This window comes from Lates calcarifer, linkage group LG7_1 (genome assembly GCF_001640805.2).
Source record: "Lates calcarifer isolate ASB-BC8 linkage group LG7_1, TLL_Latcal_v3, whole genome shotgun sequence".
In the NCBI taxonomy this organism is placed as follows: Eukaryota; Metazoa; Chordata; class Actinopteri; family Centropomidae; genus Lates; species Lates calcarifer.
This window is the reverse complement of record NC_066839.1, coordinates 10149497-10173722: the sequence shown is the minus strand read 5'-3', so window position 1 is coordinate 10173722 and position 24226 is coordinate 10149497. Positions and strand designations below refer to the sequence as shown.

Genomic DNA, 24226 nt, shown 5'->3' with positions numbered 1-24226 from the left:
AGTGTCATCTAAGGCTGTATCTAACTATTACTTTCATTATCAATCAAGATTCTTTTTTTTTTTAATCATTAGGCTATAAAATGCTAAAACAAATGTGAAAAATGCCCATTACAAGTTCCCAGAGCTGAGTTCCCAAAGTGAGAACTTTAAATTGCTCGTTTGGTCTGACCAACAGACAAAAACCCAAAGTTATCCAATTAACAACTATACAAATCACAGAGAAGTAGCAAATCCTCACATTTGAAAAACTGGAATGTTTGGCATTTTTGATTTTTAATTGCCTTAAAGGATTAAGCAATTATGAACATCTTCATTAACGGATTCCCAGATCAATAAGGTCAACATTTAAGTCCTTTAAAGTACTCAGAAGAAAAAAAAATCTTGATGTTCACAAATCCAGCAGCGCAAACTCCATCTGCTGATGAGGACAGAGTGATGTGACTAAAAGCTCAGGAACAGATACTATGTTGACCTTGTGTTCAGATTGTTTAGTCTACTGCCAATTCCAAGGTCAAGAATGAACCCTGAAACTCAAGCTTAATATAATAATAATATTACCCGCCCCTAGTTCGCTTAATGAAACTGTATTACTTGTCTATTACAATAAATGTTGAAATTTACGACAGCCATGTTCTCCCCAAACACTGTCCTTCAATGTTAACTGGCTCCAGAGAGATGCAGTCAAACACGAAGAAGGTTGTTACAATGGCAACACAAGTAGTGCCACGTAATTCCCAGTGTTAGAAACAACCTCCCTGCCTGTCATCCAGCCACTGAGTATCTTTGCAGTTCAGACAGTCGAAAACACCAAAGACCTTTCCCTAACACTCAAACAAGCCCTTTTAGTGAAACTTCAACACACTCACAATATCAGAGTGTCACACTGGGACACACTTTTCACAGGGTGCATGAGAGGTAAATATCAAACACATGTACTGCTTTCAGGTTAAGAATAAAGCTTTTTTTAACAAGCAAATCCCAGCTGGCCCATGAGTGATAAGACATGGCTGTCTATGTCAAAGATAAAAAGGGGCAGGTCCTCACTTTGCTCTTCCTCTTTTTAATAGTTTGCAGCACTGGTACATCAGAATATGGTCTGGGCTTGTGTGATTTGTGGAGACTAGTAGAAGAAAGAAGTCTTTTCAGTACCACAATACTTATGGCATCTATCTCGCAGCTATGAGTGACCGTGACCTTGGCTGTGTGTGTGTGTGTATTTCTGTATCTGAGTGACTGTGTGGGGGTGTTTGTGTCCAGGTCTGTGGCCATAATGGCACAGCAAACTCTTATCGCTGTGTGCCCTGTGCTGTGGTGCCGATAAGATAACATCACAACACAGCTACTTTCAGAGCTCTGCCAAACATCCCCCTTTCCCGCTCTCAAACCACTGCTATCTCAGCCTCTTTGCAATATTACCACACCCCTCATCTTTTTCCAGGAAGAAAATAAGCCTCCCAAAAGGACCACTACAACACACCAGCTCTCGACTCAAAGAGCCAAAATAAGAGGCGAGTCACATTCAAGCTGTCAAGAAGATGCTGACTTCTAATTTCTGTAGCTAATAAAAGTAAACAATAGAAACAAGTATTTATTTTAGGTATTGAACTACTGTACTCTCAGCCAAATTAGATTTTTATAACTGCACACAAAGGAACCCCAGAATGACTCAGCCTAAGAATTTAATTGCTCCTTTGGCCCAACATCCACTGTTATCTTACAACAGCTAAAAGCTAGTGATGGCTTGTGGTTGTTTGAAATCATACTCTCTGACATGCTTGACTAATCTACTGCTTCAAGCCTTGACCATTTTTTAATAAGTAAAATGCCCACAGGCTGCAAAATGCCGATAGATGTGTTAGAAACCAACCTGTGACTGCTTTGCACCTAATAAAATACGAAGGCACAGTTAAATAATAATGTATACATACGTTTCTTCAGTGACAGTTCCTGACACCACAAAGCTATTCTATGATTTTCTTTAAAATATGTATTGGTTATATTTATTTCACAATGCTGTGTTGCAAAATGAATATTTTTAAATAGTCTCTCATTCCCAAAGCAACTCTGCTCTTTATTATTACTGATCATTACTACTACAAACATCACTGCAAACATAGTGATGTCATGTGTGTCTTTGTTGTATATTGTCACTGACAGTAAACACTACACTGACATATCACCTTTAACGCTGATAAGGTGAACTTTAGCAAACTGTTGCTTATTTACCAGCAGACATGGAGCAACATTAACTTTCATTTGGAGTCATTGCAAGTCCAACTTCACCTCTTCTTTTTTGGTCTTCATGAACTCCTAAGGCAAATAGCTCTTTAGATGCTACATGGTCCACTATGTCCACCCGTTAGTAACCGTTTCATGCTGGTTAGGTGGTGCATAGTCTTGTTTTCAGGACTATTTTTTTGAAACTGTTGCTGGCTGCAACTGAGAATGACACTGATGAGCACAGTGAGAGTAAAGAAGGAAAATTGTGGGCCATAAAACAACCAAAACAACAACCTGAAACACCTTGTAAAGCTCTGTTCAACTGAGGGAAACTGCAGTCAGGTGGGTTCATCTCTACCTGTGAACCCCTTTCACTTTGCACATAGTTTGAGCCAATGTTAATATAAAAATATTAATTATAGCAGCTTTAATGTTGCAATGTTTTATATTTCTTATATACATATCTCCCCAATGGTGGACAATATTGTTTCGCAAAGAATGCACTTGACTCAACTAAAACAAAACTGTATTTAGGGACACGGCTACAGACAAAGTCACAAAAGTGCTCTCTTCAAGTCTAGAGGAAGCAGACGAAAACAATTAAAAGTTACCTAAAGTGAGGCAATTGTGAGTTTAAAAAAAAAAGTCCTTCCTTTCCTGAGAGATAAGGTAAAGTCCAGCGCAGCACTTTAAACCATTTCATTCTCCTTTACGACCTGTCCGTTCAGGTGCAAATGGTGCTAATCAATCATGCAGGCACAATGATTAAGATGGGTTCTGTAGCGGATTATTAGATCCTCCTCGCTTTAGATAGGGTAATTAACACTAATTCAGCATATTCAGACTAGTATGAGAACTACATTTGAATTTAAATAGAATCCTGCTTTACCTGTCTTCATATTTATTCACTCTGAATCATTTGGAGGAGCTTTTGAAGACCTAATTGGGCTGTCCCAACAATGTAGACAAAATGCCAACTGTTGCTAAAAGATAAGAGTCATTAAAAATGGCCACAAGCATTTGGTTCCCTGTTCCCGCTCCTTGATCTAAGAGCTGTTAATTTAATAGAGCGGATTGATGAGTTTAATCAGATGAATGCTGACGAAGGCCTTTTATTGGATAATTGAATGTGCAATTAATAAATGCTATTATGGCCATTTTAGCTGAGAAAAACACAGACACAGATCAATACAGAGAGGAGGGAGCGAGAAGTCACCCAAGTAGGACAAGACAATACCCCTCCCTTCTGCTCACACTTTAAATTCTTTCAATGTATTGCCAGGTAAACAGCTTCTTTCAAGCAGAGAATAAAGCAACAGTTGTGTTAGGAATGGAATATCCTAAAAAAAACAAAAACAGATGAACGTACACCGTATCTGTCTTTTTTCTGCCTCTGCTGACCTCCTTTCCTCCACATATAAAAATTGTTCTTTCCTCTTTTGTCCTGATCTAACTGTAGCTCTGTTTGCTGCTTCCTGTCCATCATTTTCTTTCCTGAATGTTCAGACCCCTGCTCTCTCATATTTTTTCTTCCCTCTGATTCTTTAATAACAGCAATATCCGTTGCTCTCTGTTGGGCTAAGTGGCTTAGCCTTCTTCCTTTTATCTCTCAAAGTCTCGCAGAAGAAAAAAAAAAAAGAGGAGAGAAAAAAGACAGGTTTTTCCACTTAGCCCCTCTAAGCCCTCCCTACCTCATAGATACCAATTTCCATATAGTGATACACATTTCCTTCATCTCGCTGACAGAGCAGCTGGTGCGTGTGTGAGAGCGAATCACTGATGTGACTGAGGTGTGTGCTGATGTACGCGTGAGCGCAGGGGACTTGAAATGTGTGTGTCTGTTGGTGTAAGCAAGTAATAGAGCATGACGTGTTCAAAGCCCCAGCTCTTTGTGCTGCTCAGCCACCTCATAACTCTCAGGGTCGGAGAGACCTCCAGGCCAATCTATTAAGAATACAGAGGAGACGGAAGTGAAGGGAAAAATATAACATAGTCTAAATGAAAAGTGAGCCTTCCTCACTTTCAACTCCCCTGTTCCATTATTTCTTGTTTCAGCATTCTCAAAGCCAAAGACCTGGAGATAAACAAAGGAACAGAGAGAGGAAGGAGACCGAAAGGAAGAGTGTAAAGAAAGGAGATGCAAAAGACAGGAGACCAATGCCTGGCTGGACACTACAGAGAAGAATGACAGTAAATGAGATAGGAGAGCTGAAAGAGGGTAATGAGAAAAGGAAGGTGAAAGTGGAGATGCAGGAAGATTGTATTCTCCTGCAGTTATTGTGTGCTCTCAGGCCCCATTCCTTATCTAATGGAGCTTGTCTGATCTGTTGTCTTGAAGCTTGTCTCTTCTTTGCCGTCAGGTGTTGGGTTGAAGATACAGAGCGAGCCTCAACATCATCTCAGACCTCAGAGGACAGATTTTGATTAGCTGGAACAGCCACTAATTGTCTCAACTCGCAAAGCATGAGCACAACTAAAACTAAAGATACTGAGTTCTTGGTTCCTTAATGGGCAAACAGTGTGGAACGTTATCTCTTTCTTTTTACATAGAGTGCATCTCTCAGGACTGACTGTTTTTGCCCCCTGGTGTACAATATATTCACATGGTCTAGCATTGTCCTGGCTGCAATATTCTCTTTTTAATAAGTTTTTATTCATGATCTCGAAGAAAACAGAAAACTCTTCTTTTGTTCGCAATCTGTTCTGCTTTTGAATGATGATTCTTCATTAAATCGTTAAAAGACTATACTTAGCAGGCATTAAAGGAGCCAAGAAATTGATCATCTGCCATTGGAAAGGGCCCCAATCTGTCTCAACAGCAGATCAGTTATCTCTGTCTTTGTCCTTTTTTAGACTTTTAAAATATATAATTTTTCTTTTTGCATTTGTTGTCTATTTTTTTGTCTATTTTTTTTTTTGTCAGTACTACTCCCATGTAGTAGTACTGAATTTGATACACCTCCTTACAACTGAGGAAATGTTCATTTCAGCTTTTTTGAAACTTATTGTGTCTCTGTGTGCGTGATTGCTTGATAAGTCTTGATTGGTATTGTCTCTACCAAAATGTGATGTAATATATAATTAGATTATTACACTACAAGATGTGGCAATACTCATGCTGTGAAGTGTTTATCACACTGCTATAAAACCTTATACGTCCTTGAAGTAGGGACAAATGTACGAAGGTCTAGCAAGCATCGCACAATACATCTCTTACATGTATGAAATGGTTGAGTGTGTTTGTCTGTTGTGTGTGCCCCAATGGTGTCTGCTGATCTGTCTAATTGTGTTTGTGATCCTGCACCCATGCATGGCTGCACGCGTGTTTACTCTCAAAGCATTTTAGGGAACAAAATAATAGTGTGGCGAACGGGGTGCGGAGAAACGCATTACAATGTCAAGAGTAACTTCGATGGCAGTGGCAGCCGGCGGACTGGGAGTAGCCACAGGGTGAGTCATCTATCTGAAAGCAATTACACTGCAATGCACTATCACAATAACCAGTGGTTACAATAAATAATACAGTGGGGAACATGGATGACAAATGGCAGTAATGACAGATGAGTGTATGGGTCGGCACAATGGTGTTATTGATCGCTTGTTAGAATAAATGATACAGTGTGGTATAAGAGTGACACATAACAATAATTCTTAGAATGAAATAGGTGGAACAACAATTCTGATTGTGTAGATGTAATTTTGATATTAGTCCTTAACTCTTCGCTGATGAAAGTTTTGTGTACAGCTGCTGCTGAATGACCATAACATCATGGAGACGTAAAACACCATGCTGTGACTAAGCTTGATTGCTGCGATGTGTAGTTTAGTTGGATGTTCTGTAACCACACTGCCAACGAGCCTGATGCTTGATAATGTCACAGTGATAACTTCAACTGCTTTACAGTCACTGTATCCTGTTGCAGTTTCAGTTGCAGTTTCAAAGTGATGAGTGTGTTTTTATGTATACACTGTACACATAGGCTTTGTTTTTCCATAGAAGACATTTTGACACCACAGTAGGACAGCACAAGTGTAAATAATAAAGTGAACAATGTTTCATCAGTTTCATGGTCCTGGTATTGTGAAGCCAGCTCAGTGTCAGGGTAAAACTGTGACCCTTGAGTCAAAAGGATGACAATGGTTGTGTAACTTAAGGATGTGGCGGCGGTGGTGGTCACGTTATCCTATGATGAAAATTCTCAGTCACCCAGTTACTTTTCACTTAAAGCTTCTGCACACCCACTCAGGTGTTTAAGTTTATTTTGGCTAATTAGATGGGTAAAGCTCAAATTTTGCGAGATTGCTAAACTCCACAAATCAGCAGGAATTGATAAACTTCTCTACCCTTTTAGGAGCAGAAAACTAATAGACAGGTCAGGGAACTGTCAATCAAGCATAGTCCATACACACCCAAAGAACCCTGAAGAGGTCTAATGAGGTAAAGATAAGAGAGAACATCTCATTAGGGCATTAAAGTAGGGCTTTTGATAGTTATACAGTAGATAACTGTATTTGATGTATAAAGCTGAGAGTATGGTTAAAACATGCTAAAACATTTATAGAAGAAACCAATACTCCACTTTTTGCAAGAGTGTCAAAATGTGACCAACTCAAAAAAAATCACCGGCGGAAACTTGATGAAAACAATGAGGGACAAGGCATGATAAATCTTGCACAGCGTGGCAGGAACATTGCCTGTGGCGATTGTACGTACCGTGCAGTGGTTCTGCTGTTGTAGCAAGGTGGGTACATCTCCTCCGATGGGCATCTGCTTGGCCAGCTCCTCATCCTTCATGCAGATCCACCTCCACAGCTCCTCCAGGAGGCCCAGCAGACGAGACCAGCGCTCGGCACTCGCTTCCAGGTGGGCTCTGCCAAAGTACACCGTTATACCATATGCTTTTTCAGCTCTCACTGTTGAAGCACAGTCTTGTGCTGACAAATCAACTGGTCTATTCAAGAGACACATCTGTGCTGCAGCACTGTTCTTACTTTTCACAATATGCCCACACTGGTTTACATTAATATAAAGGCAGTTTTAGCGCCTATTAAAGGCTGATAATTGTATTTATACAGAAGTAAAGCCACATATATTCTTTTATATTTAGTGAACTGATTATGTAAAATACTTAAGCTTATGAAAACCAACTAAAAAGCTTTTATCACAAAAACCTCCATAAAAACCTCATCGCTGACCACTTGAGAGAGGCTGCTGGCCTTGTGGAGTAAATGTTATTTGTTAAAGGGAACACAGCTGGTTGCTAGTTGCGTGGGTGGTAGCACACATGCAATATGTGTTGATAAGCACTTTTGTTTTTCTACTCTCCTGTGGGCATTATGTATCTGAACACTGTGTACACAGACCTCATATTGCCATTCGTCGAGTTAGCCTTAATTATACATGTACTGCAATTAAGACATAATGGGCTGTATGCAATCAACACACGCAGTACCCCACCTCCCACACACGCACACACAAAGCGATCTCTCGCTGTCTAGTTTTCCGCTCCCTTGTCTTCCTGTGGAACAAGTCCAGCCTATTATGTCTGTACCGCCTGACCTTGACTCACTCCCATTTATTCTTTTCCTTTCAAAATGAAAAAGCTTCAGCGCAGAATCTTTCCCCACACCTTTTTTTAACCCCCCCAGTTTCTCTTCACCCTCTCTAACCTTTCCCCCTGCCCCTGTAGCTTTGTTGTGCTCCTGAGATGCTTCTCTCCTCCCTCTCTCCTCCTCTTTGTCTTTGAACATCTCCATCTGGCCCTGTCAGCTTCACTTCCACCTTCACTTTCTTCATCCTCTTCACCGTCAGCCATCACCAATCATATTTATTTATGCCCAGGCTGTGGCTGACGCGGCACTGTCTGTGTCCTCAGAAGTTTATATGCCACGCTGGTGGCTCTCAGGACCCTTTTTTCCATCCCTGTGCTCTATGGTGAACACAATGGAAAACAGCAGCTACTGTATCTGTACAGCTGATAGGGAGCACAACAACCAACATGAAGACTCCACAATGAATACTGTATGTCATGTGTGGTTTTTGCACATTGATACTGACATTCCATCACGAATAGTCCCATGTTTATTCTTTTATATGAGCTGAGAGTACCTCAATGGTCAACAGTAATATATAATATAATAGTAATATATAAGTTAAGCACAGAGTACAATGTTTTGCTTAGTTTACAAAGAACAGTGCCCTTGGACTGACCTTAACTCTTGAAATGTGATTCACTGTTTGAGTTCTTGATCTTTCTTTTTTTCTCATTTTTTTCCTTATTCGATACACAAGAATCACACTCTCCCTTGGAAACTTACTTCTGCAGCATGCAATTCACTGGTTGATAAAATAGTAAACTGAAGTGGAGACCTACTCGAACTACTGCCATGATTGAGACCTTCTGCCAAAATCTATTTTTTTCTTTCCCGAGTTGGGAGCAGCAAAAGAGCAGAAATTTGCAATCTGAGCTGAGAGAGGAAAAAAACATTTTTCAAGTTTTCGATGGGGTTTTACTGACCGGATGTTGGCTGATTTGGCCTTCAGGTCGCTCCAGCGTTGGTTCATGTCATCCAGTCTGTGTTGGAGGAACACAGCTTCCTCTGAGCTGCCCAGAGCCTTGACCATCTTCGACTTGTTCCCGTCCACACTCTTGTAGATGTCATTGTGGGCATCGATCTCAGCCTGGATGTCCTACAAACACACACAGAGAGAAGAAGAGGAACTCACAGCTGAACATTTCTTCAGGAGAAAGTCTCTGCAGATATACAGTGAAGGACAGCAAAAGTAAGTTCATATCGCAAACACCCAAAATTGGACATCACGGTCTTCTGCGCTGTCACAGCTGATTATTCCTGAACCGAAAATAACATTGGACTTTTGCTAGTCTTGACTAGTCTTAAGGGAGTTCACAGTGTTCTGCTCACAACATTTCCAGAGGACAGAGAAGTTTATATTTTCATGAAACGTCCTCAAGGTACTTTTTGACAAAAAAAGATTTTCACTTCCACCCTTTCAGTTGGAAAGCCTAACCCAACCAGGAGCAAGTCCCAAAGCAACATCTGTCTCCATACTAATGCTGCATTAGGTTATACCAGGGCTACACCAAAGCAAGCGTTGCTAATTTTATGCTGGGATACAGTATGCAATGCTAATGTGATGCTGTACTATTCCAAAAATACTATGCATTTATGCAAGCACGGCTATAAGAGGCCGTCACATTCAACACTGTGACGAAGCACGATTTCTCCATGTGTACGCATGTGTGAGCGTCCTTAACAAGGCAGCTCTATTACACAACCATGTCTCAAAGGGTATGTGTGAGTGTTTGTGTGTGAGGGTTGAACCACAAGGGGGGCTGACGCAAGCAGAGGATCCTGTCAAATGTTTTATTTTTAGATGTGTAAAACTGCTCTATTTTCTTCTCTCTCTCTCTCTACTGGGACTCCCCTCAGTTCAACCCATTTCAACTACAGATAAAGAAAAGACTCCAATACCATGTGGATGGAGTGTAACACTGCCTGCAGCACAGAGACAGATTTGCAAATGGGACAGAATTGGTGTAGATAAGTAAAGTGTAATGAGACCTATAGCCTACAACAGTACACTAATAAAAAAAATAATAATTTTGGGCACAGTGTGTGAAATGACCCATCTTCAGTGCCTGAAGTTGTTACTTGTGTATCCTTCTCATTGTAGCATTACAGATTGGAAATGATGCTATTAACAGAGTTTCACTTTACAATTGCTATAAAACTGCCTTATCTAGGAAAATGCTATTAATGTCACGTCACAGTTTTATAGTAGTCTCTGCATTATTAAAATAAATTAATAATTATAAAAGGAAGAGAGATTATTCTCAGTCTGCGTACATTTTTAAATTAAGAGTCTTCTAAGTAAAAAATGTTCATTTTCTGGATATTACATACACATTGTTCCTGGAAAATAAAATGGATCTACTGCATGTGCTTTAATGGCATGAACGTGATACTACACTAATCATTTAACACCAGCCAAAATCACCCATGACAAAAATGGACAATAGGCAACAGAAGGAAAATCCCATCATCACACATATATTCACATACCAGCACGCACGCAAGAAAGATACTGAAGATGTGGGGATACACATGGGAGACACACACAGATTGAATGTTAGATGCACGTGACCACACATGCCATGTGTACAGTAAAGTGGAACATGTGACAGCAGCTCAGCTACTCTGTAAACTGTGCTCTGGGAAAAAGTGGACGAAATGTAGTCCAGCAACAGTAGAACCAGACCTCACACAAAACAACTATCAATTACCACAGTCATCAGTGGCATTGTGCTGCAATTTACTGAATGCCAATAGACATTTCACAAAGGCTGAAGCAAATCCCTCCACTGTGATCTGCAAGGATAATCGCCTGCTGGCTTTTTGACACAAATCAAATGCCTCTGAAAGGTCATAGACGAGAGAGAGTAAGAGAGGAGGAGACAGACAGCCAGACAGACAGAGACAGAGAGAAAAAGAAAGACAGAAGGACAGACATAGAGTGAAAGACAGAAAGTCATTCTGCCACCGAGCCAGCTGGCTGTGTTTCAAGTCATTACCCAAGTGCTTCCCTTTTGTTTTTCTTTAGCACTTCTACTTCCACTGGAAGTAACACTGACTGCACACACAAGCACATATGCACACAGCACAGAAGGCACTGACTGTGTGGGCATATAGAAGTGCATATTCATTTACAAATGCTCCCTTTAAATCTCATTTCACCCAGTGAAAGACGACATTGAGCCAGTTGTTTGTGTATGTCAACTTGTATCCTGAGGTGCTTAAGAGTAGTGACCGATCACTTTCTCTCACTCTCTCTCACTAACACAGATGTACACACTGTGTTAAAAGCACATTTGTGTGCTACAGGTCACCATGTCAGCTACAAAATGCCACTATTGATAGAAATTAATTCAATATAGAGTTTTCAGTTCTGGCAAAGAATCTCTCTCCCATCTAAAAAGACACACTCACACAAACAAGCAAGCCTTTAGCTTTAGGCGACTTGTGAAGGTAATGAAGACAGAGAAAACATGTCTGCAATTATGAAAGCAAGCGACACATATTTGTGAATACACCAGATATACAAATATATAAAAAAGCACAGACACGGCTACTGACTCAGCTGACCACACACACACACACCACACACACACCACCACACACACACACACACACAACCGAATGCAGCGATGTGTATGTGTGGGCGACTGGGTAGAAAGCAGCAGAAAGGTTAATGGGTTTTGCATCTCATGCACACTTTAATGAGTGATGGAGTTTTGTTGGCTCTGGGTCCACTGGAGTGCAGACAGGACAGGACAGAGTCTGGCCTGGAAACTTAAGTTACAACCTCTACTTAGAGCTATATAGAGGATAAAAACAATAAACACATGGTTATGGTGTGCCTGAAGTAAAATGCACACAAGCACTCTGTCTTGTTGATGATAATTTCACCTAAATAATGACCCTCACTAGACTAGGCCATGTTTGTCTTTAGCCCTTAAAAAACACAATTACAGTAAAGGTCTGCTTTGACAAATTAGGCCCAGTTCAAGACTCAAAGTCTGATTCTATACTAATTCTCTCTCTGCATGGTAGCGCTCCTTAATAACTAGCAAAGCAGGCCAGAACCGATTATTCCATTTTAATGAGTCCAGTAATGACTGCTCAGACCTCATAAAGCCGACTACATTAGGTCCACCACTACAAATACAAGGGAAGATGGGAGTTGAATAGTGGCTCTGTTTGTACTCACTGTATGCAGCATTTATACTTGTTTAAATGAAATGCATTCAAAAGGCCAAGTTGCTGAAAGACCAGTGCCAAGTTGTCATTAAAAAAAATACCTCAAAAATTAATAGATGTATACCTGTTCAAACTTTCTGAGGAACTCCTGCAAGCTGAAGTTCAAGCCAATCATATTGGAGAGTGTGTACTGACTCCTCCCACTCCCTCCAGTGCCTACATCCTCTCCTCTGTCATACTGGTGAAAGGCTGATAAGGAGTCAGAAAAGGTGGGTAAGTCCTCCAGTGATTATGATCAAAACCTTCGAGGTCAGGGCTGAGATCAATAGTAAATCCAAAGTTTGAACAAGCTTGAATCTGACTATAGAGAAAACCAGCTCTTGAAAAAAACACCAGAGGGTCAAATCCAGGTCGTGGTCCCAAAACAGGCGATTTACACGCTTCACACACCCCTTGGCAGCACTTGTGCATACACGCCGGTGTGTGTGCTCGCCCAATCCCACCACATGTTCGTAGCATCCTCTTCGGACAAGCAGCCAGGCTGAGTAGGGGTAGGGGGAGTGACAGCTACCCTGCAGTCATGCTTCAGATCTGGGACCTGGATTAACGGGACGATTGGTGCCACTGGAGGTTTGACAAAGTATTGGCTGGAGGCTGACAGCGGAGTTCCTCTGGCCAGGGATGGGGCCCTGAAACTGGGAGGGAAATCCAGCAAATCTTAGGTAGAGGTCTGCAAAGTGGAGATAACGGTTTGTGTCTTGAGGGATGGGCAAGCTGTAAAGCGCCGAGCGGCCGTGGACAGGTCTGGCTCTATCCTTCAACTTTGCTATGCTTCCCTGCCTCCACTTCCCCTCTGGATATGAAGGAAGCTGTTTACACGTTGTCCGGCAGCCCAACCCAGGGCAGGGCTGGGGCGTTTGTTCTCAATTACGCAGATAAAAAGCACTTTATCCCTGCCAGTCACACAACCCCACACACTTCAAGAGGAGAGACAGCGGCACAAAGAGGCGCATGGTTTGCCCCCTCGTTCCCCTGAGTAAAGGTAACACGGGCTCAAAGAGACAGAGTCCCCTCAGTGTCTGCCTTCCTACCAGCCCCTCGGGTCTCAAGCCCCGGTCTGGTCTCGCTCTATCACACCCTCCTAATCACTGCCATGACTGGGCCACTTAGTCAAAGAATGCCTTCTTCTTTTTCTGGAGCCACGTGTTGGCAGGAGGCTGCTCCGAGGCTCGGCGTTTCGATCCTGGACAGCGAGTCTGACTTGCCGGCCTCTTTGAGACAGAGCTCTGCTGATTATCTCTTTCCCACTTGAGAGATAGGTTAGGTTGATCCGTTTGTAATTCCGTCCTTTCCCGCCTCCTGGGATGAGGAAACTTCTTTAAAAGTTATGTTTCTCCTTTAGCCTTTTAGCTTTTTGTTCCCTCGAGGGTCACACAAACTCCCAGGCTGGTGTCCCCATCCCTCTCTCTTCTTCCTCTGTTGCTCTCGTTCTCTCTGGCCACTAGCCCCACTCTTTCACACAGCTGTTTATTATTTTAATCAGTATCCTCCCTTTCCCCTCCTCTCTCTACCTCTCTCTCTCTCTCAGCCCCCTCTAAACTAACTCAACACACTACACACCCACTTCCTGAGGCCTGTGCGGCAAGAGCATGGTAGAAAGATGAGAGTTTCAGAGTAAAGTAAGATTTAGATGGAATTTAAATAAGTCAGTAAATTAGTATTCAGTATGAACAAAACTAGGAGTGGCTGCAAGATGAAAGTGACAAAGTGGGTACAATGCAAGTGCAACCTGACAGTAGCAGAAGAAAAAGGATCTTTGAGAAGGTTGAAGGAAAGAACGTGAGGGCAGGGGGCCAAGCCTGCAGAGCTTCACTGGTGGAACTTTCTACCTGTCTAGCTGTGGAATGATGAAAAGATGTGGCTGTTTTGTTAAAAGAACAGAAAAAAGAAAGTAATGGCAGTTTGGGATGATGGGGTGACTGTCAGGACAGGGAGGATATGACCTGCTGCACAGAGAGCCATATTTCTGCATTTTAATCAACAAAGAACACCTTTCCTTGAAAACTCTTCATCAAATATCAACACAAAGAACTACAGAATCTACTGATGCCTGTTACAGTTAAGATCTGACAATGTAAATACCATCTGCCTGCAGATGATTGCATTAAGCAAGCCCCAAAATTCATACTATAAAACAAAGGCTAAATGCTTTGAAGTCTTAAGTTAAAACATGTTTGGAGAGGCTTGGGTACCAGCTGTGGTCTATGGAGCTATGTTAAAGAGGTGCAAGCATTAAAATGCATTCCATATATTAAACCTGTATGTGGAATTTGTGTGACTGTGCGTGAGTGTGTGTTGGCATTTTGAACAGCAGGGTAGACATGTGGTGTGCATCAAAGACACGCAGACAGATGGCTGTCAAGTGAGGGGGGAAAAAAACAATACAATCTTGCATATTCATAAGACAAAGACTTTGAAGTGCGCTTAGCTAATTAAAAATATTTACATACCCAAGGCCCTTAAACAGCATTTTTGATGTATGCCGACAAATATATACTGTTTGAGGGCTTTCCAGTGAAGGATGTTAAAATTAACTGGTTGGAATTGGCACATTTTATGAGTGTAACTAATATGACAATGAGTGGAAACTGAGAATAAAAGGGAAAAAAAGAGATGAAACAATCTTTTTGCAACACAAGTTTGACAATTTTGGGTTACCAAGGGTTCTGATGCTTCAACTTCAAACTTCTAAATCCAAGACTGTCATTCACAAAAATAGACACTTATTAAGGATGCAAACACACAGATACATGGAGCCTAAGGCAGGAGATGTGGGGGTTAATGTTGGGCTACATTACTAAGCTAAGCGGATTAGGACCATTACAGGGGTAAGAATGTAACACTTCCACTCCCTGAGGCAAAAAGAGGAGGAGGGGGGGAATAAAGTTGACTGAATATGAAGAGAGAGACGGCAACGACAAAACCTATGGAGTAACACTTATACGAAGATAAAGACAAGAAGGAATAATAAAATAATAAAAGGTCATGTGTGTGAAGGAGGGTTAAGAAAGACGCAGCTTTGGTTGCTCCCTTTTCCGGCTGCAGAAGCCACATGTTGCATCAGTATTGTGGTGACTGACTCGGCCTTCATGGCATTCAACATGTTTTGTTTACTTAAATTTTTACATCAGCTAAAGACCAAGATATTTCCCCCAGGAGTTGGAGGAGAGCAAAAATGAGAGTGAATATTAGACTTCGCCAGGTGGCCAGAAACACAACAGAACATGAATGTTAATGTTGCTCTGAGCCTGTGGACAGAGACAACTGTTTGCTGAGAACGATAATATGCTAATACTGCACTTATGGTTTGATTTGCTGCTTCAAAAATGCTACTCTAAAAATGATTTACTGCGGTATACAACTGTATCTTTGACAAATAATTCAGGTTGTGTGTAATAGATAATAAGAGACCAGGAAGGTTGAGGAAACTAAACTGTGCCTTACGATCACTTCAGTGTAGCAAGAATAAAAGAACGTTTTTTAAAAATCTATTCATGAACCAGCAAAAACTGTTAAATCATACTAGACTTTTTACTACTTTTTCACTCATTCTGGCCAATTGCATTTGTCAAGGAGCATTTTATTCTTCAGATAAGCCAAAACAGAGGAGACACTACCCCCAGAGAAAAAAATTTGGACAAAAGGAGAAAAAAAAACAAGAGAAGAGCAGGTGTATTGAATCTAATAAATACATTTGGTCAAATCGTCAAACAAATGTGGCTAACCTTGTCTCACTATAAACCTATTTGGCTTTAAAAATCCAAATAGAGAGAAGACTGTCAAAAGGGAAAATGTGAAAGAGTCAAAGAGCAACAGCAAAGATCGAGGGGGCAGAAGCAAAACAGTTTGCCGTCTCAGCTGATGTCAAGAGGGAGCAGAGGACATGTTGTCTAAATAAAGTTGGGCAACCATATTGCAGGATCACAAACAGAGCAACTGAACACCAGAGTGAACAAAGACAAACATGGCCACATGAACACAGACGGCCACGTAAACACAGATACACAAATATACCCGGAGCCCAATTCCAACAGCCGACCGCTCTGCCATGGTATTTCTCAGTAGCTATTCTCCAGTCGGATCATCAAAGATTCATCCAGTGCCATCTAATCCAGGTCCTCTGCCACTACAGTGTATAGTGTCTGAAAAATCTATGTATCTGCAGCATTCCACAGTAATTCTCTGCCTCTCAAATGGGCCACATCCAATGAGATCACTTCCTGTGCCCCAGGTTATCAGTGACACTCCTCTTCCTGTTGGGAGGGCAGCACCGCTCTGAGGAGATCAGATTTGTGTGTGTGCATATGTGTGTAGTTGGCAGGCAGAGTAGCTCCTCTTTGCTGCTCATTTGGCAGTACAAGAAAATAGCCAAACTGTGGAGAAAATCATAGTGGGTGTGCAGAGATGAATTGTTCTTTCCTGTTAGAGGTCCCGTGCTCTGCATTCAAACATACACTTGAAGTAGAGTTAGTTTTACTTAAACACAAAAATGTACATTTTTTTTTTTCTTTGTTGAGAATACAATCACAGAGAGCAGAGGAGGGGAGCTTTAACAATCACATCCTACACACACTTCACTTTTGTCAACACAAGGTTACTGCAGCTCACAGTTTAATTGTTAGCTGGGAGGATGAATGAAGAAAAATAGTTAATAGACGAACAGACCATAATTATCAAAAAGCTGATGTTCAATAGCATGTTTGAGTCATCAGACCCTGATTTACATTTTAGAAAGTGTTTGATTTACCTCAACCACGTACGCAGAAATTATTTATAAAAGTGTTTATATAGGCTGTGAGGACAACAGCATTCACAAAGCAGAAAAAGTCATTCCCTTCATGATGCAGTCTCAGAGCTCAGAGCTCACACTGCGAGGATGACATATTTATATCTGACAAAGCCTGTTCACATGACTCTGGTGAAGGCCTTGCTAATCTAGTTTCTGTCTAAATCAGAACAATTGTATGGCCTCTCAAGTCAAGATAAAAACCAAGATAGCATAAAACATAAAACAAGAGCCAACTAAGTGTAATGGAAATCAACATGACGTGAAGAGCAAAGTCAAAGCAATAAAGCATGTCCCTGCACATTACAGGGATATTACAAAGCCACTGTCCGACACTCAATTGACCCACCTGACCTCCACTGATGTGACAGGGCTGCCATTAGAGAGGACAACTGGGGTCAAAGGTCATGCAGATCACTAATAACTTATTCCAGGGATCCAATAATAGACCACAAGTCAAATCCTTGTAATCATAAGCAAGAGGAAAGGACATCCTGAAATTCATATGCAAGCAACTAAACAAGGAAATTGAAATTGATTAGGGAGCGCTCTGTGCTGTTGCCCGATAATCAGCTATTGATTCTGGAGAGCCTTTTGTGTTTTTGTGTGTCTATCAAGACACTTGGAGGCTGGGTTACATACATGCAATGTTTCCTGTGAATCCTTTGTGAATCCCCAGCACCCTCCAGCTCCTTTGGTTGATAAAATGGCCACAAACAGTAACTAAAACAAGGTTTATTTTCATGAAAATGTTAAAGATTATACATTTAACAAAGTTCAACACCAAAACTGAGGTCTCCATTACATAATAGAGATAATTAATTCCGCAATTACAGATCTTTTTAGGCAAAAAGATTTCCGGACTTGAAGAAAATCAACTTGCTGAATTGACTGGATTTTGAAACCGGAGGCTTGCTGAGGGTCCTCCAAGTTCCTATCATCCCTCTCTTCACTGGCTTTCAAAGACTCCTGCCCCTCCCTCTTTCCTTTTATCACTGCTTTCCTCCAGTGGGGCATCTTTTTCACTTTCTCTCCTCCCCTCACAAGTATTTGAAGTGCTCCACCTCCTGGGAACTCAGAATCTGACCATGACGGGTGGTCTGTCAGCATGTGGCTTCAGTACACCACAGAAGAATTTTTAAAAAAGTCACTGTGACGTGATCAGTTCTGAGGCTGCTGTCACCTCCACTACCAGCTGAGATGGGAGAACAATTAGCGCACGAGCCCTCCCACCTGCTGCGTTCGATGGGGAAGAAAGGGGCCTCGTGAGGTCAAGTGACTGAGCCAATTAGCACGCTGTGCTAACAAAGTGTTGTTTCCAGCTGTAGAAGACCACTGTGTGAACACAAACTCGAAAGGATGGTCCTGTGGAGTTATGGTGCTGATGTCAAAACAATGGCCCATCACACATCATAACTAAGACGTTCCAGTTGAGGGGAAAGACAGAAAAACTTGATGATGATACAAACATGATGATAGACAAACTAAACTACAAACAATACGTTACACACTTCTAAAAAGAAAGTCACACTCAAACACACAGACACCCTCATTGAAAATGGCAGTTGCTGTCATTATAATATAAAGACAGCAGACAGCCAGGATCTGTAGGCCAGCCTGGAGCAAGAGGCAAGACGAGATAAATTGATGGATGGAACAGGATGATAATGAATTAGTACATGCTTAAATGAATGAGGTAGAAAAAGTAAGAAAGAAAAGTGAAGAAAAAGCAAGAAATAATATCAGTAAAAGAACAGATGGCATCATCCGAACACCCTCAAGAAAGCAACAGTAGAGATAAATGTGCAGGAGGTGAAGCATTTACTTACAAAGGCATGACAGGATTACCTGAGGTTATTTTTCAGTCATTTGAATTGCTTGTTTCGAGAAAAGTGGCAGATGAATAACAGGTAGCGTGAGAAAAGGGTGTATTCAAATCCCCCTCTGCCCTCGCCCTCCATCAGAAAAACATTCCAACTAAGTTTCTGATAACAACCCCAAAATCCACCTGGTAATCACGTATTATTATTTTCAGAAAAGCCACATATTCATCAACATCACCTCTACCGCCCACATATCCTCTTTAATATACTCCCCCATATCAAATCAATTGCATCATAGATAGTTTAAAAGAAGAAAAAAATTGACTCATTCCTGATAGATTTGCTTCATAAATATTAATCCTGCCCTGCATTTCACCCTCAACTTCAAACATTATCCTTGCCTTCAAGTGAAAACAAAAACACCATTCAGGGATACAAAAGGATAACCTTAAAATCTCTGCACAATGTGAACCTGTAAAAACTGACCCACTCTTCACATATTGTTTACAACTGCCTTTTATTGAAGTTTCAGACTTGCCGTTTAGCCCCGATGTGACATTTACTTTTCCTCTTTCTACAAGACATTTTATTGGGAGTTCACATCGTTCATTGAAGGGGAAGAGTTTCCCAATTGGAGAGGCCCTGCTGGTTGGGGTCCAGCTTTGAACATGCAGAGATGAAATAATCTGACCGTTTCTGTGCACCCTCAAATAACTGCTCTATCGATCCCACAGATGGCCTAGCTGGGATTTTGAGATGATGACTGGATGAGAATTAGAGCTTCATTATGGTTAAAAATCTATATATAATACGCTTCCCGTTGATTGAACATTGTTTGGATCGATGACTAGAGCCCACTTTCCATTCTGCTCTGTGTCAGTCTCAATTTAATGCCTATAAATAGTATGTCCCTGTAAGCAGCCACTCAAACAGAATACAGGGAACAAGCAGCGATGATTGGTGATAGATAGATGCACATCTCCATGAACCAAAATACAGTGCAACGGTGTGTGTGTGTGTGTGTGTGTGTGTGTGTGTGGTGTGTGTGTGTGTGTGTGTGTGTGTGTGTTACTGTCTGTGAGCTACAGACCGAGTTCCTGTGCAGCCCCTCTGGGACAAACCATTGGGTGGGACTCACAACAGCGCTGCAGTTCAGGGGAAAGATAAGACCATGAAGTTTCCAAACACCAATCACTAAGCTGTTCCGTGACATTTCTAAAGAACGAAACCCACACCGCAGATTCTAATTTATTCAACTCATTAGGGAACATTTAAAAACTAAAAACAAAAAAACCTTGGGGTTCCCTGGTGGCCTAAGGGGTTAAGGAATCAAGCATAAATGGCAAAAACTGCCCAAAGCCACATTATTAGATTTTCAACCACTTGGGGACAGAAAGGAACAAAACCCAACTCACAACAACAGAGCTTTAATACACTTGTGGCTTTTTCAGCTTTTTCTGGTTGACATGTTAGAAAATACATTCCTAATTACAAACCCATCCAGAAAACAAAGCAACAGATGGCATCCCATTTGACTCATCTTTCTTAACACCTGAATGTAAGACCAACAGATTTGCATTTTTGCCCAGATTTGATTCTTCCAAATCCTTGGGTGTCTTGCAAGTCTGTGATGCACAGGGTCGTGCTCATCAAAAATAAGACCTTTTTTCTGTATTGTTCAAGAAACACAAAAGACATTTCAGGTGGTTTAAACAAGCACAAAAAAGTTTTGATTAAAAGAGAACAAAGGGTCAAGACGAGGAAGAGTCAGTGAGGAGACGTGACTGTTGAAACAACTGCAGCCAAGCCACACAGCGGCTCCTTGGCTTGACAGCAAAGATGTTCATAAGAATCAAAACAACCTGCAAATCCCTGGTGGGCACTGAGTCAATGGCCAATAAAGTGCAGCTGAAATGAGGGGGAAGATACATGAGTATGTAATAATGCACGCTGTATTTCATGCTGGCGACAGAGGTTGTTTAGTCCACTAAATCTGATCAAGTGCTTTTTGAAAATTCCAGCTTTTGAACCTCCAAACTAACTGCTTATTTTGCATATCTGCTCCAACAGGGTTGTAAAGGTTTGTTGCTCACCAGAACATGCCACATTTTCCCTTTCCCTCCAATCCTTTGCTGTGATTACTTCCTAGGTTTATAAGTCAAACCCTGGGGAGATTCAAACAAAACACTAAGAATTCCTTGCAAAACACTATTAGACCCTTGCCAGGGTGCCAGATAAAAACAAAGCCTGCTGTGTTTGGTGAATACACAATAAGACAAGATAGGAGGAACTGAGGAGGAAGCTATGACACTGACACTGTGGGTGCGCAAGTGTATGATGAGTTCTTTTTATTGCAGTGTGGTTTTTCTGGTTATACAGCCGTTGTGCTCCCTCCTCACCCCTGCTTCTCCAACCTACCCCTCATATAAACTTTTCATCCCTTCTCTTAGTCATATTTGCCTTCCTCTACTGCTCCTGTTAACTCCCGATTCCTCTTTCTTCCCCTCTCCCTCTCCCTCCCTCCTCCTCCTCCTCCTCCTCTATCTCTGGCTTTCAGCACTTCTATTTCATCCTACTCATCTTTTTTCTCTCTCACTCTCTCTCTCTCCTCCTCCTTCTCCTCACAGTTAGTTTATTGCCCAGGGAAGGTGAGTGAGATATCTAACCTCTACAGGTCGTCCTCCCTCTGAGCCCTCCCGCCCTCCCATCGCCACGACAACAGGCTGATGGTTGGCTTATTACTTCCTGGAATGTTTACTGTAGGCTTGAGCTCGGCCTATAACGTTGCAGTGTTTTCTGTCGTGCTGTGCTAAATTACTTCACCCATCACTCACACACTACTCCTGTTGGAGTCTCTGTCTTCATTTGTTCCACTCCCTGTCCCATCTCCCTGCTTCCCTTGACTTCCCTCCTCATATATCTTTCTCTACTTATGCTACTGTCTTAACATTCACTGTATGTCGCTATTTCTGTCCACAGCTTAGCAGCTATTTGCCACTCCTGAGAGAAGTTACTCATTTTGTGGTGTATAATCTACAGCGCTCTGATATCCAGTGTACCCATCAGACGTAGAATAGATTTGACTGTGTGTTGCCTCAGCGGGAGCACATTTTTACCCTGGTCTAAACTGCTTCAATTCTCATGTACATGACTAGAGTTTAATATTCAGTCTCCCGCTGTGAATCCATTACAGGTTTTGATGAATGTCATCAGCGTACGGCACCATTCCTCTTCCTGCGGATGGTTTGCACAGTGAAACAACTTAGTGCATGATGTGGACTCACATGCTCAATTTTCTTCTTTTGGCCAGGCACTAAGAGGTTTCCTTTTTTTTTTTTTTTCACTCTGCTGGGCATAAGGTGAAAATAAGAAAATTGAAAGGAGAGAATAGGTCCTGTTGTCCCTGTGGTTTCTCTCTCAAAGCTCTTCATCCCTAGAGATACATGTCTCCTTTTCATCAGCGACAAAAGCAATGTTCTCTAGACGTCACCATACAAAATCCTATCCTTAAATGAGTCACCCTTGCCCATTTTTTTTGCTTCTCACTAACACAGATCTTGGTTGTTCCCTGCTGACTTTCATCCAGACAGACGACAGGGGAATAATGTCGGCTTAGGTAATATTCTGTGTCTTTGAGGCCTCATCAGGTTTCTTTACAGCAACCAGATCCCACTCTGTAATTGTCAACCCTCAAGTCAGGACAGCACACTCCAAACTTGCCTGTGCTACTACTCCCTCCAGAGGAGGAATAGGGACCATTTGAAAGAACTTTTTCACTCTTCAGCCTGTACACCCACACCGATGGAGTTTGAGAAGAGTCAACCACCAACACTAGCTGCTGCCTCGGGGCTCTGCTGTCACTAACAGCGTTCCACAGTTTTCCTGAGCTCTCAAACCGTGGTAGCTGCCAACACCCAAAAATATTTTTCAGACTATGTGTTCAAAAACTAAGTATGGGTAAGTATCTCCAAAGCTGTCAGGGTAAGCTCAACTATACAGCTTCTTTTTGTCTGACTGATATACAGGGTGATGTCGATGTTATGAATTATAGATGTCATGCGCAGATTTCCGTCTGCAGTTGACTTATTTTACCACTTCACACAACACTGAATTCTAGCAATTATTCATCACACTAATTAGCTACACACTTTACTCCATATACAACCTTTTCCTGCTACTAATGAGACATATTCTCTGAGACCTTACCTGAGGCAGAAATGGAAATCTGAAGTTTCATTCAGCTGGAATAACTCCTGAAATCATTCTGGTGTTCTGTCTGATGCCTCCCTCCCCAAAATTTTGACCACCTACATACTCTAATCAAAGAGACGAGACGGAAACTCAGTGGTGTGGCCAATTGTGAATCATTAAGGGGCTTTGAGATTATTTAAGGGCTACGTCTCAAAAAAAGAGAGGCTGCGACAGGGTATCATTAATCTGACAACCAATCAGTTTTAGAGCCCATTAACTCAGTGGGACATAACAGCTGAAACAACAAGGTGCTATTATAACTAAATATCAGTGTGACAGTTGAATAGTGACATACTGTAGACAAGCACTAAGCATCATACTTGTGAAGACAGACAGCCTTATCTTTTTATGGCTCCAAACAGTCGTTTCTTGGTTTGTCATATTTATGTGACATAGTTTTTTTAAGTATATAAATTGAAAGTCATTTATCTCTGTTGCTCTTTGAACTCACATTATAAAATATATACAAGTCACACACTATTTTGTACACTGCCATCATTCCTTTCAAAGACATAACACCCCCAACACATGCACACACTGTCACAGATAGTTTATCATGCACTCTATTGACGGGACAGTGGGTGTTATCACTTTTCATGATAAAATTCAATCACTCCCTTTCCTGCGGAGACAGGGTCACTCTAGGACAAGTAAGGGTACAGATGCACCCGTAACAGATGTCAGACCAACATGGGAGAATTAATACATTCAACACCCGAATCATTCAAATGAATGGATGTGATGCAAAATGCATCTCTTCTGGGAGAGTATCATCTGTCATCTGTTATATGGATGTCTTCACAGCCATTTTTCATTGTTGAATCCTAGGGAAATGACATTTTTAGGTTTCCAAAATTCAGCGCATTTTCTTTTGAAACAAAACGTTTGTGCTACAATGAATTATGATGGGGTGACTGCTCAGGGAGCTTCAGGTTCAAAAATACTTTTTAAAAAATAAATTGGAGATGCCTGCATATGGCAATGGATGTTTAGAGAAACAGGAATCCATACTATGTTGCTGACTATGACTGTGCATAAAAATGGGCTAAAAGATCAACAATCAATTTTATTTCATTTTTGGAACAGTTCATGTCCAATCAGCACATATTAGTTCAGTAGCTATTAAGGGTAGTTTTGAACTAGTGTATAGTACCAAATGCTGAAAAAATTGACAGGCTGTAAATGAGATCTCAAGGGGCCACACTTTGTTTGACAGGGCCAATTATAGAGGATTTGCCTCTTCTGTGTAGTGGCCCACAAAGATTGATGGTGTTACATTAATCTGCTCTGAAGTTACACGCCTTTT

The 24226-nt window shown here is 41.4% G+C and overlaps 1 protein-coding gene across 1 annotated transcript in view; it reads right to left on the bottom strand.

The window, feature by feature from the left end:
- The window catches only part of LOC108880895 (dystrophin-like), a 169394-nt gene that overhangs the window by 58583 nt on the left and 86585 nt on the right, over positions 1–24226 (bottom strand). Inside the window, 2 exon segments of the mRNA XM_018672611.2 lie at positions 6935–7091; positions 8739–8911. Of these exon segments, the coding sequence (XP_018528127.1) occupies positions 6935–7091; positions 8739–8911 (330 nt within the window).